Below are 13748 nucleotides of genomic sequence, written 5' to 3' on the forward strand. Positions count from 1 at the left end.
CTACCTGAAAGGAGGTTGTATTGAGGTGGGTGTTGGTCTCTTCTCCCAAGTAGTTAGCGATAGGACGAGAGGAAATGGGCTCAAGCTGCGTCAGGGGAGGTTTAGATTGGATATTAGGAAAAATTTCTTCACGGAAAGGGTAGTGAAGCATTGGAACAGGCTGCCCAGAGAGGTGGTGGAGTCACCATCCCTGGAAGTGTTCAAAAAATGGGTAAATGTGGCACTCTGGGACATGGTTTAGTCTAGTCTACCCTTGATTGGTTTAGTGTGGACTTGGTAGTGTAGGTTAATGGTTGGACTGGATGATGTTAAAGGTCTTTTCCAACCTAAACGATTCTATGATAAAAAAGACATTTATTGCACAGAAGGCATTCAAAGACCAATCTATGACTATAGAGTATCTAGCAGATAAAAGACATGTTTTTGACTTCTTGAAGTTAGCAACAGGAAGAAAAATCTCTATCTCCAAGGTCTGTAGATGTGGCACTTTGGGACATGGTTTAGTGGGCATGGTAGTGTTGAGTTGATGATTGGACTGATGATCTTAGAGGTCCTTTCCAATATTAATGATTCCTAGTTTTTACTTTCATTAAAAGTAATCCAGCCACCAAGCCAGGAAACATGAAATTGCTACTCTACCCTGAATTGGTTTAGTGGTGGACTTGATAATGTTAGGTTAATGGTTGGACTGGATGATCTTAAAGGTCTTTTCCAGCCTAAACGATTCTATGTTTCTATGAAATTTTCTCCAGCTACATACACCTGTGAAGCATGACTCCCTTAAGACCATCATTCTAAACTGAAGAAGAGGAAAGATACGAAACTAAGGGTTAAAGCAGCTCAAAAAATGGCCTAATTTGTTTTCCTCCCTGAAAAGAATGATTCTTTTGCAGTAGACTCTTTGGTACCCTTGAGTTATTTCTTTAACTGTAAAATTAGGAATCTTCTGTCTTTGTGGCATAAAGTTCTAATTTCCAGTTCTGATTCTCTTCATAATCTCTTATATATAACTGACTATATTTTTTGTGGCGCTTAGATCAGTACAGTGCCAGGGGTGAACATTTCATATTAGGGGAAAAATTTCCCTAGTATGTTATTTAGAAAGTTAAAACACAGCTGTTTGGAAACTTTTAGGGTCTTGGAATGATAGCAGTAGGATAAAGAGAGGTAAACGCAGGAAGACAGACAGGTAAATGTACTTTGGCATCATGACCTACTAGGAGCAGGTGTAAATGGCAGGACAGAGGTCATAAATCGGTATTTAGACAAATAGCAGTGGAATGTTCTTTGTAAACCTTCAGTGATTGTTAATATTTAAAAGTAACAAGCACCAAGATGCCTTTTGAGTGGAAAGGCTACAAGGAAACTGATAATCCCTATCATATATGAATCTGGTTTTGAATCTGTTGAAAGATAATTGCATCTTCTCTATAAAAGAAAGTAAGGTTAATCGGGTTGTGTCAATGATCTGTGTTCTTCTAAAATCCAGTTACATGCTACCTTTGTAAGAGGGTTTGTCTATGAAACTTCCATGTATGAGTCTTTAGGAACTTCAGGAGAGGATTTTAATACAGATTCTTAGGAAAAGTGTGTCCCAGATCTCCTTGCTGGGCTACACTGGAAACACCTTTCTGCTCCTTCTGCCTTTCCAAGGTAGGCCACAGCAAGCGATTATTCCTCAGCACAAGCAACACTGACACAGCGGTGTGGCACAGTGTGTTGGCTGGGCAGTGCTGAGAATGGGAAGGTTGGGCATTTTGGTTTTCTCCACAAACATTGTCTCCTCTGCTAGACACTTCCAACTCCTTCCTTGATAAATGAGCTGGTTCATGCACCATCTCCTGTGTTGGTGTGTTTGCATATGTCCCCGAGGTCCTTAGGTCCTGCTGTAGTCCTTTCGCCCACAGTCACAGGTGAGGTGGTTGTGATTGTTGCCTAGCCTGGTCATCAGACCAGTGCTGATGATCATTAAAGAAAGGCACATGAAGGTCTACTGCTATTAATACTGGTGTACAGAAGGGTGGGTTTCATCACCCTGCACTAATAAGTGGAAGCCTCATACAAAAGTAGGTCAAGTTGAGGCTTTTGAATCATTGAACCCTTGTGGGTGCAGGTTACACAGAGGACCAGCTTAGTTCATCTCTGCAGGGCCATTGGAGTCCAGCTAGCAGAGGCTGCTGCGGATATCTCCTAAATGGATGTGTGCTCTGTTCCTGCAGGCCTGCTTCTGTGGCACAAAATCAGTTGCCGGTTTTGGCATGCTGCTGCAGCATTTTCCACCTCTACTGCTTGCTCTAGATTTTCTCCCACTGGAACTTGGTCTCAAAACCTGTGCCAGCTTTTATATTCAAAATGAAACCCACAGCTTGCTAGTCACCTGCAATTCCTGGAAAGAGGATGAAGAAATCGTAATTACAGACATCTGGCAATATGAACGATGCATTCATTTATACCTTTGTTTAATTTCTGAATTTTGAGTGCATTGTAATATGGATATGGAGAGGGGATCAGAGAGTACAAGTGCTATTTTTCTTCCTTAGTATTGGAAGTGATCCAAAACCCTCCGATTTTTGCTGTTGGAGCTAACCAGATTTGGGGTGGAATGTACAGAAGTGCCATGTAGATGACTCTTACTTAAAAGCCTCTTTCCTGACCCAGCAATGACATCTCTAGGATCTATGGAAGCTTTTTTTTTTTTTGCTGTGAGGGTTGTTTGCTGTGGCTTGTTTTCCCACAGTCCCTTTGTTTCTCAGAAGATACATCGACTTAAATTGGCTGATGATTCCCTGCACTTTTGCATTCCTGCAAAATGTTTCATACTGATGGACAAGTCAAGTTGTGCCTGTTGTGGTCACTTGACCCCCTCCCTCTTAGAGTCTCCCCAGGAAGATGTATGGCTCTAGCAGTAGACACCATGCGTCTGAGTAGACAACACCATGGAGGTGTGGGAGTTGGGAGTTCATACAGCTGCTACATGAGGGGAAGGAGTGCAATTCAATTTCTAGTGACTAATATTTCACATAAGCTAGTGTGCTGTTTCTTTTCTATAAGAACCTTGTAAACGGCTAACAGATTGGTTTCCCCTCTCTTTCTGTTTCTCTGTTTAGCAGGAAGGAACGTCCTAACTCTCTGAATGTCTTCCCCCTCGCGGATGGCATGGTACGTGGGCAGATAGGGGCCAAGATCGTCCCAACACTGGACCACTGGCACCTGAGTGACCTCGGCCAGCTGCAGTCCAACTCCAGCTACAAGGTTTTATAGACCATCATGGAGCAAGGGTTTCCAACTCTCCCACTGTCAATAGCATCCCACGTTTTCATTAAGATGGAGACCAATCTGTGTCCATAACCCTTTGCAGCCTCTCCCTGCTGTGTGTTTGCTCCCTTGGTAGCTGTGCTGTAGGTGGGAGGATATTCTTTTGCAGATCTGGCATATGGTGCAGGAGGGATTTGACACAGCTCCTCATGCTTCTTGTCTCAGTGATAATCTCCTTTACTTGGCTGGCCCCAAGTTGAAAGGAATATGTGGGGAGGCAGTTAGGGATTTAGGGAAAACAAATCCTTCACTTTTTTATAGCTTATTTGGGAGAGCAAATGGTGGAACCTTTCCCCTCCCTCCCCCTTGATAAGAGGAGTGGTTTTGCACCTCAGCTGGGACCAGGCATTGGGTTGCGCTTGCTCTCCAGTGTTTGTCCTTTTTGACTGGTCGCTGTTCTGGCCTTCCTGGCTGCAGTAAAAAGGGCTCCTCATCCTCTCTGGATGCCCAAGTCTTGCACTGTGCTTAAAGGTCTTGAGTTCCTCGTATATCTAGTCATTGCTCTAGACTTGCATTGTCTACCTTCAATACACTTGTCACCTTCAATGCGCTGCCTTCTGCACTGGGGCTTGCCAAAAACCTCACAGCATTGCAACTGCGCTGAAGCAGCTGCATGGTTCTGCCTGTTGCTTGTGGTGCTCTGTTTTGCCATTCAGAGGCTGGTCTGAGCCCAAAGACCCAGATGTTGTACTCTTAGCCGACAGCTCACTGCAGTTGTTTACAGTTTAGACTACACATTTCCCATGAGCTGTACCTGTAGACTTCTCAAAGTCTTTGTGCTCAGTATCCCACCAAATTCCTCTCTTTGAATGATGTTCCACAAATTCCTGGTGACAGGCCAAAGAGCCAGTGGTGCATCTACCCGGCACAGCTTACAGTATGTGAACCAGTACCTTACAGAGCTTCTGGTTTGCTTTAAAAGTGTCTGATAAAATTTACTTTCTCACTGCCTGGAATTTGTAGAACATCGGGTGTTTTATATGTCACATTGAAGGACTGGTCTCCTTTTTAGAAGTTGTAAATCACTGATCCTGTAAAATACATTAAGGCAGTAAAGGCAAAGAGGAGCAAAAAAACAAAGAAAGAAAAAACCCAACTTTTACCCATTCTGCATGTCTCCAGATTACATTAATGGTACTTTGGCCTGAGGGGCTCTGCTGATGCATAGCACAAGAAATTTAGACAAATTCAGAATTTATGCAGAAAACAAAGCAGCAACTTCCCTTTTTTAATACTACCTTCGTAAAATAGCCAGGCCTAGCACAGCACAAACCGTAGTACTTCATCAGCCCTCTGTCACTGTGGAAGTTGGAAATCCAAAAGCAAGATCTTTGGATAGGATGGAGACTGTTCTTGGAACCCAACCCTTGCTGTAGTGTTAGAGGCACAGAAGTTTGGGAAACGTAGCAACTTGGAGAATGCCAGTCAGGTGCTACAGTCATTTCTGGAGAGCTTTGTCTGGAATTAGGGAGTAGCAACACAGTGCAATAATGTAATTAAGGATGGTGGAAATGAAGATAGAATGTGAATGTGTTTCTTCAGACTAGTGCTGTGCCAACACAACACTGCTGCAAGGACACAGACAGCAACCAAGATGCACAGAGACCAACGCATTTCTGGTTCTGGAAACAGTTTATTCCTTGGCACTTCCAGGCAGTGCTGCACACTATGGTGTGAACATGCCGTTGAGGTCTCTAGTGATCAGGCATGTGTGGCAGGGGTTAGTTTTTAGAGAAGAGCTGGGAGGACATTGGTGTTAGATCCATCTTCCACAGACTTGCTAAGGCATAATTCTTTAAGCAGTATCATTGCAGAACTTCTGAAAAATGTTGAGTGGATCTCACTGATGACCCAGGTTATCAGTAAGAGGAGGAGGAGAATGCAGGAGAATGCAGCAGGAACCCAGATAAATAGGAAGCTTTGATGTCCAAGTTCAGGTAATGGAGGATTACTGACTGTATCTCTTAGTGATTTAGTTGTGGTGGTATCAGGCAAAAAAATCTGATTACAAGAAAGCTTTGTGCAGAAGTAGTAGTGTGCTACTCCAAATGTATCTGATGGGTAGTGCTGGGGTTTGTGTTGGTGCTCGTTAGGGAAACTCAGAAGTGGGATGCTGGGTTTAAGGAGGCTAGCCGGTAGGGTGGAGTTAGAGAGCCTGGGCTGTGGAAGAGTTGGATGGGGTAGTGTGTCATGGAGGATTTCCTAAGAGTATGGAGCAAACCTGTGAATAATTAAAGGATGTGATTGACTGACTTACTAGATTTGCAGTTTGGAATGGAGATTTTCCTCCTGCAAGCTTCTTGCACACTCTCTGACTGGAATGCTATTTCTTAAATATTTTGCATGACTGAAATCTTAGCAGTACTGCTCATGCACTCCTCAGCTCTTCTTCAGCATCTCTGATATTTCACTGACATCAACTGCACACACATGACTTGCCTTCCCAGTATGTATATCCTGACTCTTCTGACTAGTTTTCCTTCTTCATGGGGCCATACTGTAGTTATATTTTAAATGTCCTTGTATATTTATTATTACTATTTTCTGTTTTAGTTGCTGTCGTTATATTATTTTATTTTTACATTCAGTTACACATTTATTTTATATAATATTTCGGAGATGAAAGTCCTTAACATTTTTGTTTTTATGTACTATGCTTTCAGTGTTACAACCACACAATTGTGGCTTCTTATGGTGACATATGACTGCTATGAATGTTGGGCCTTTGCAATGCATTTTGGAGGTCACTACTACACATTTGATGTTTAGGAGGTTGACAGGTATGGCTGTAGGTAAGTGGTGGTTGTGGAGAGTATTCTTTGGGTGAGCTATGGGTTATGGAGAATGCCTCCTACACTGTAGAGGAGAGCCATACACTTAGTGGAATACTTAGCATTAATGAAGCAGTCAGGGCAATAGAAGGAAGATACCAGCAGAGATTAAACAGATCTTCCTGGACTGTGAAGAGGAGCGCCTTAGCAGTATTTACATTTGGAAGGAATTTCTCTAATGGAGGCTGGTAGGTTGGTAAAGTACATCTTCTAGGTAAATACAAAACTCAGGTGTATAACCAAAGAGTAAGTGAAAGACCAGGGTAATTACTCACTGGTGTGTTCTGAGTGAGGGGCAGATTATGTCAATAAACAAGAAATTACAGGATATCTTTGATACAAATATCACCTTATAGACACTGATGATACAGGCTTTCTGAATGACATCTAGTTCCTAAGAACAAGGAATGACATGTGGACCCACCTGGGTGTCTCTTTTAGAGTGCTAAGATGCTCGTGGACTTTGGTTATGTTTATAGACTTATAGTGGGTACAAGAACGTCTCTGAATCCTTTCATCCAACAGAATTTTTTTGTGTGGGCTTTTTTGTCTGAGGTTTTATGGTTGAACTTTACACTTGATACTCTGTCCCTTTGTACATTAGAAAGCACAGCAAGCAAACGGCAGAGGTAGTAGTACAAGGCTTACTGGATCGTATTTGTTGTCAAAAACTTGGTTTGGTTTTTTTTTTTTTCTTTACATATTAGGAAAGTAGCTCCTGAAACAGGAGTATGAAATAGAGGTGTGAAGTGTGGTTTTCACATGTAGCAGCCTAAGTGAAAAGTCTCCATCTCAGTCTTGATGCTAAAATCAGCAAATGTGCAGGGAGATGATTTGAATGTCCATGTGGGAATGTGGGTGCTGTTTGGACTGACAGTGCAGAGACTGCATACAAAATGTGGATCGTATTTAATGGTAACGCAGTTTTAAAAAATCTTAAATTTCCAATATAAATGCACGGATGCAATGTAAGACCTTTGAATTCCACAGTGCAATGTACAGCAGGGTATTTTAAGGTAAGCGTATAGAGGCCAGTCTAATTAAAGGAAGATCTTAATAAGATTCTAGATTTAAAGAAAAAAAAAATGGCTGCAAAGGGTTAAGTCACCATTTTTTTCAGTCTTCTCTCTCATGCCATTTTGAGGTTTTTTTGTATATTTTAAAGTTATTATTAGAACAAGAGACCTAGACTTCCAAATTAGTGAAGTGAAACAGTGTCATAGATCCAAGGTTGGGAGGCTCAGAGCAGCCTCTGAGCAGAATGAGGATCTTTCTAGTACTTGCACAGGAGGGGAGAGACAAGTAGTAAAGCTTAAAGCTGGGTCTGGATGTGCAGATGCTGAATGTGACTGCACCTAATTGCAACTCATTATCACATATAACTCTCGACATTAATTTTCTCATGTCCCTGCGGGCAGTAATTAGAGTGGGCTGCCATGAAGAATGGGGAGATCTCATTTGGGTCTGGGAGTGATCACAGTATTGGTCAAGATGTTAATTGTCTGGCTGTGAAGCAGTGCTGTTTTAATTGACAAACAAGGGTCACCATATAAAATCCTGACAGAGCCTTGAAAGCCTCCCATGTTTTTCAAGAGGTGGTATTACAAGAAATGGGGCTGTAATGTCTGCAAAACTGAGAGCCATTTGTGTGCATTTCAGACTGGGAATTCATCTCCTATGTTAATTTGTCAGCTTCTGATTTTTGAATTCTTGGGTCTTGTTGTCCTGTCATTTGGAAGTGGGGAGACCACACCTGTTTCTACTGTGTTGTCAAGCTGGACCCATGCCTAGCTAGCTTCTGCATAAGGTGGTATGGGGACACAGGTCTCCTGCGCTAGCAAAGTCAGACCATCCCAGCTTGGTATCCGCTTTGCTTCTGCAGTTTAGTGTCAAAACCACTTTGCTGTTCTCTCATCCAGGTTGTGTTGATGGCTTACAGAAATGACATCATCCAAGACCTCTAAGAGGCCACTTCACACCCTTCCCAAGCAATATCCATGTTGCCTTCCGGTCTTGGGAAATGCTGGCCTGGCTTGCCGCAAGTGCCAAAGCCCTTCAGCTTCCACTGTAGTCAGTGTGAGCTGCAGGTGCTTTTCACTTATGATGAGGCCAGCTTTCCTGTGATGCGTGATGAAGAGATCACATACTGATGTGACTTGTGAAGAACAATGTTTAGTAGTAACGGAGGAAGGATATCAGTCCTTTCACAGGTGGGATTTGCTTGCTGAGTTCAGCATGAGAACTCACTGCTTCATTGTGGTTGCAGTGCCTAGTGTCACCAGCAAGTGCTGGACATGTAGCTGGTACAGCGAGCAAGACTCATTCTCCATAATGCTTTAAGGCAGCCGTACACCAACAAATGGGAGATTAATTGCAATGTATAGCTGTGCTTTTTGCTTTTTGTTCTTCTCCTACCCTGGAATTGCCATAGGGCCCCCAAGATGAAATGTCTGAATCTGGGCAGTCCTCAGCAGCTGCCACACCGAGCACCACTGGAACCAAGTCCAACACTCCCACATCATCTGTGCCCTCTGCTGCCGTCACACCCTTGAACGAGAGCATCCAACCCATCAGTGAATACAATGGCACGACCAAGAGCAATAAGAGGGCACGAGAAAAGCGGAACAGCCGGAACATGGAGGTCCAGGTCACACAGGAGATGAGGAATGTCAGCATAGGTATGGAAGCTGGAGCTTGGGTACTTGGTCATTAAAGCAATTGACTTCCCAGTGCTTGTGTCCCTCTGTTACAGGAAGAGGCTGAGAGGCTGAGGAGTAATCAGCTTCCTAAGTATAGAATTAGAGGTAGCCTCACTTAGTAAGATACATAAGCAAGACAGGCCTAATTGGATGTTAGCAGTTTTCTGGGTAGCAAATTTTTAAAACATCAGTAATATGAATAGTTTCACAAATAAACAGGATAGGAATAGGTTATCGAGTTCAGTCCCCTGCAATTGCATTCATCCATGTCATAGAACCTCTTTCATGTACAGTTAGGTCCCGTCTTCGTCTAACTGAGCTTTTGGACAGCTGTTTCTGGACCTCATCAATATAATAGTTACAAGCTTCCATTTAGTTTTCTCTCCGGATTTATTTGTAAGTATTTTATATCCAATTGTTCATATGCCAAATTTGTCAGTCAGGTTAAATAATTTTTTTCCCTTCGATGTGTTTATCCCACACCTTGATGTGTTTAAAAATAGCAATTATATCCAGCTATTTTTCTCATCTAAATAAGCTGTTTTCTTTTAGTCTTATTGCTTATATAAGAAACCCCCCAAATCTTTGGAAGTTACAGTTCTTTTCTCTCCACTTCCCAGCATTCTTTAGTAATTTTAATTAACGATTTCTTGTCAGGAAAGCCATTGCCTAAACCTTTAGCACCAGGCTGTTTAAGTAAAGAAAATGGTGTAATAACATGATAAAAGCCCCTTTCTGTGCTTTTTAATATAGCTGTGCAAATGTAGTATCTGAGCAACTTCCAGCCTGTATTGTATTTAGACTTGGAGCAGCCTTCAGAAATTAAAAGTGGTCTGTTTTACAGGTCATGAACTTACATACAAAAGGACTATAAAACTAGCTGAAGATTGTAAGGAAAGTCTGTTGAGGAGCACAGGGATGAGCGTAGGTCTCCAAGGTTAGCATCTGAACCAGATAATAATCCTTTTTCCTAAGTAATACAGCGCAAATTCCTCTGCTAGCATTCACAAACTGGTTCCTAACAAATTAAGACTGTAAAACAACATGTAACATCCTTTGTTGTAGCATTTGAACGAGGATTGTCATGGCTGAGTTCCATTCGGTATTGATATTAGCAGCTGAGGGGGTCCCAGGGTCACAGATGTCAATCTGCCAGAAACTAGTGTAGTTCTCCATGAAAGCATATGGCTTCTGCATAGCTTGCTGTTAAATTGTGATCTGTTCTGTGATCCTGGCCAAGGCAAGTCAGTATAAGCATTGGTATTGGAGAAATTGAGCACGGATGTCAGTAGTTTGAATGCCCTATAAATAATTCCCCTTATTTTTTACAGTTGCTGCTTTACAAGCTTGTTTACCATCAACAGCTTTCTTGGGTCAAAGTTTTCTCTCTTCTCTAGTGTGCTGAAGTCATTGTGCACGTGAAAGCTGCTTTCTTCTTGGTGGAAGTATCATGTTGTGGAATCCACTCAAGGCAGAAGTATCTTTCCTATATGCTCTGCATATTCAAACTTTCAGCTGTCTCTCACATGTAATGCAAAATCAGATCTCCATGCTGAGGATAAACACAGATATTTGAATTTTAATTATGTATTTTATACAGCTGTAATTAAAATGTCTGTCAGTGATGCAGATGCCTTAGAGCTGAACTACCAAAAAAAGGTGCTCAAAGGTACTTGCAGAAAAGCTTCCCAGCTTGAAAAAGAGGGAAAAAAAAAAAGGAAGCCCCTGTTTCTGTGAGCTTGAGAACCACTGGTGTATGGATGCCTACTTTGGCAACAGATACACATCACACTTTATCTTCAGACATGGCATTTGTTGCCAGCTGGTGCACAATGCCAGCCTAAAAGAATAAAACCAACACTGAAGTTGTTATGGGCTTTGTATATTTGGCTACTGAGTCCATTTGGAAAGGGCAAAAATTTCACATCTAACACTGTTGAGGGACTAATGTAGTTTACAAATGAGGTCTTTAATACTTCAAGAATTTCTTGTGTGAACAGACACTGTGTTCATATTGTTTGTTTAGAATAGGTGCAATTCTGAGCTTTTGAACAGTTTGGTATCCAATAAATGTGACTTGACAAGAGGAGGAAGTTCCTAATTCTTTAAATACAGACTTCAGGCTGTAGATTATACAGAAACCAGCGTAGATTTCATGTATCAGTTTTTAAGTGAAATTTCACTGTAATGGGTACCTAAACCAGTTGCAGACTTGAGAATTTGTATTGAAAAATTATTTCTATTAAAACTAAATAGTGCCAATTCATAACTACAGTAATATCTGTGAAGCTATACAGAAAATTGCTGTGTTGTCTTCGATCTCCACTAAAGCTGCATGGTGATTGAAGAGTTTTTACTGATAGATAAAAAGTTTATTTGGAATTTATTTTAATGGATGAAGTATTTCTGGTTATCGCATTTTAATGAGGATTCAGGCCAATGACCTTGGTGACACTCTGGTACGGTGGCAGGGAGGAGTGCTTATGGTCTTCGTGCTCTGGAATTGTGAGGGCACCTTCCCAGCACTGGTGCATTTGTGACTCCAGATGATCAGCCAATTTCTGTTCCTATTTTAAGACTTTGAAAATGACACCATGAAGTTTTGAAACCTTGATATTCAAAGTTGCAAGAGTCCCTTCAAGGAGCACCATCCTGTGAAAGTCCTGATCCTATAGATCATATGTATTGTCTCACCTAGGAATGGGCAGCAGTGATGAGTGGTCCGATGTTCAGGACATTATAGACTCTACTCCAGAGCTGGATATGTGTCAAGACCCCCGCCTGGAACGCACTGGTAACAGGTATTGATTGTGACTTTTCACTGTATGCTCTTTCACTTGGTTTTATGAGGAGTGAGGAATGAATGCTGTGGCTCACACTGAGTTCAAGATGTAGCTGTTTGAGAAAGTCCATATATTATGCCTAGTGCAAATATGAGGGGTCCTGACCCCTCAAAGTTCTCCAGAGAAGGCAGGTGTCTGCTGGTAATCTGCAGAATGATCTGTCCAGCTGACCAAGAGCTGGTCTTGTTTTCCTTGCAGTATCAGGGAAACAGAGAGGTGGAACAACAAAAGGTTTAAGACAGGCAAAGGGGACATGGGTTTAAGCTATCAGGAAGAGGGAAAAGATGCATTTGTCTGATAAGAGATCAGTTCTGAATTCAGTTTTAAAACAGCAAGCTTTTTTCAGTTTTAATTTTTTCAAGTGTTTCAAGAGCAAGAGCAGGGCTGCTCCATGAGGGAGGACAAGCAGGAGTAACCCCAGCCATCCCAGTCCCGCAGGTTCTGAGCGGAGCGCTGGTAACGAGCTCCATCAGCAGCCCCAGACAAGGCAAATTATCCTTTAGGCAAAGGATAAATTAGGTCCTGGTGCTACCCATGAGCAGCAGGAGACAGGGCCAAAGACAGGTACCCCTACAGTGTAGCTTAGAGAAGGACCTAAGGTGCAGGCCTGAGATTAAAGGGAGCCCTTGGACCAGTGGGTGGGTATGGGTCCCTGGTGAGACTTGTCAGAGCAATTTTGATCCATCAAAGCACTCAGGAACTTGACAGAGTCCTCTGAATTAGCAGACTTTTACTGAACTACTCTGCTGCTCTGGTTCCTATCCATCACTGGTTTTGTGCTAAATAGGAGGCTCCCCAAAGGCTATTAATTTTGGAACCACATTTCTGTGAGGCATGTATTAGTCTAGAATTATTAGTCTAGGTACCTTGATCAATTTTTACTAAGGTCTGGTGGTTAATTTTACAGGATTCATTAATTTTTACCCTCATCCAGCAGGTAATTTGGCACTACACCAGCAAAAATAACCCCCTAGCTCTCACAGGTATGCAGAAGATAATACCCTGACAAAGTAAAGGCACGATTTTCTAATGGTCCAAATCTGGACTGGATTCCCCCTGTTGAGTGCCTTCATTGAGAAGGGTATGAGCAGCAGTAACAGATGCATTTCTCAACTGTGAAACCGCATCCAGTTAAGCTCCCCTCAGAATATGTAGGATGCATAGACAATTTTTAGGGTCAGGTGCAGGAGGAATCTAGGTAGCCAAAACAACTCTGTGTGGGAAAGACAAAAGTGACTGATGAGATCAGACCGAAAATTGGTCAAACCCAAGGAAAAGAACGGAACAGAGAGGATTGCTGCACTGGGAGCTCTTCAGGCAGTGATCTCTGATCCAGGTAGTGAGAATGAGAGACAGGTAGTGAGAATACAGGAGACACAAGCTAACTCTGGAGCTGCTGAACAGCGTACTTGCTGCTTTAAAAGCAGAATGCTTTTGAGAGCTATACAGCTTCTGAAAGTTGAGTGCTGAAAAGGTAGGTTCAAGCTGATTTGCGTCTTCAGGTCAGACACTGAGTGCTGGTTGCTTCTTGTCACTTGTGCTGTCCATCAGCCTGCCTGACCTGATTAATTCTGGTGCAGTCACACACCCATTTGTAACTCCTCAGTGCTCTCAGATGTCTGGATAGCTGTAATTTTTCTGTAAATGAAAAAAACGACAATTTTTTTCCTTTTCTCTGCAATGTGCTGTAACTGCAATATCAGAGACAGCTACTGCACCCCTTTTGTGACCTCCAGGCTTTACCACCAAGACTCGATTTATCTAAGAATGAAGCTACACAATTTGAGATAATCTCCAGTGGTACTGACCTTTCTGTTAGACTGCTGGAAAAATTGCACAGACTCTCTTCATGCTGGCTGATTCCCTTCGTACAAGGCAGGGCAATTGAAAGTGTTTATACCCACATTAAGACCATTTTTTAGAGTAGGCAATGACAATCCCAGAGGCTGCCTCACCCTCACCTCCTGTAACAGCTATTTTCTGTTTGAGCCATGAGACTGTCAAGAAATGCAAGAAGATCCTTGATGATACCAAAGACACTAAGAGGTGTAAATGTGCTC

General features: G+C 42.3%; 1 protein-coding gene across 1 annotated transcript in view; it reads left to right on the forward strand.

Moving 5' to 3' along the window:
* Positions 1 to 13748, forward strand: part of MAPK8IP3 (mitogen-activated protein kinase 8 interacting protein 3) — a 96246-nt gene that overhangs the window by 48861 nt on the left and 33637 nt on the right. The window contains 3 exon segments of the mRNA XM_075719241.1: positions 3108 to 3252; positions 8578 to 8824; positions 11544 to 11646. Of these exon segments, the coding sequence (XP_075575356.1) occupies positions 3108 to 3252; positions 8578 to 8824; positions 11544 to 11646 (495 nt within the window).

Source organism: Pelecanus crispus, chromosome 11, assembly GCF_030463565.1.
Source record: "Pelecanus crispus isolate bPelCri1 chromosome 11, bPelCri1.pri, whole genome shotgun sequence".
In the NCBI taxonomy this organism is placed as follows: domain Eukaryota; kingdom Metazoa; phylum Chordata; class Aves; order Pelecaniformes; family Pelecanidae; genus Pelecanus; species Pelecanus crispus.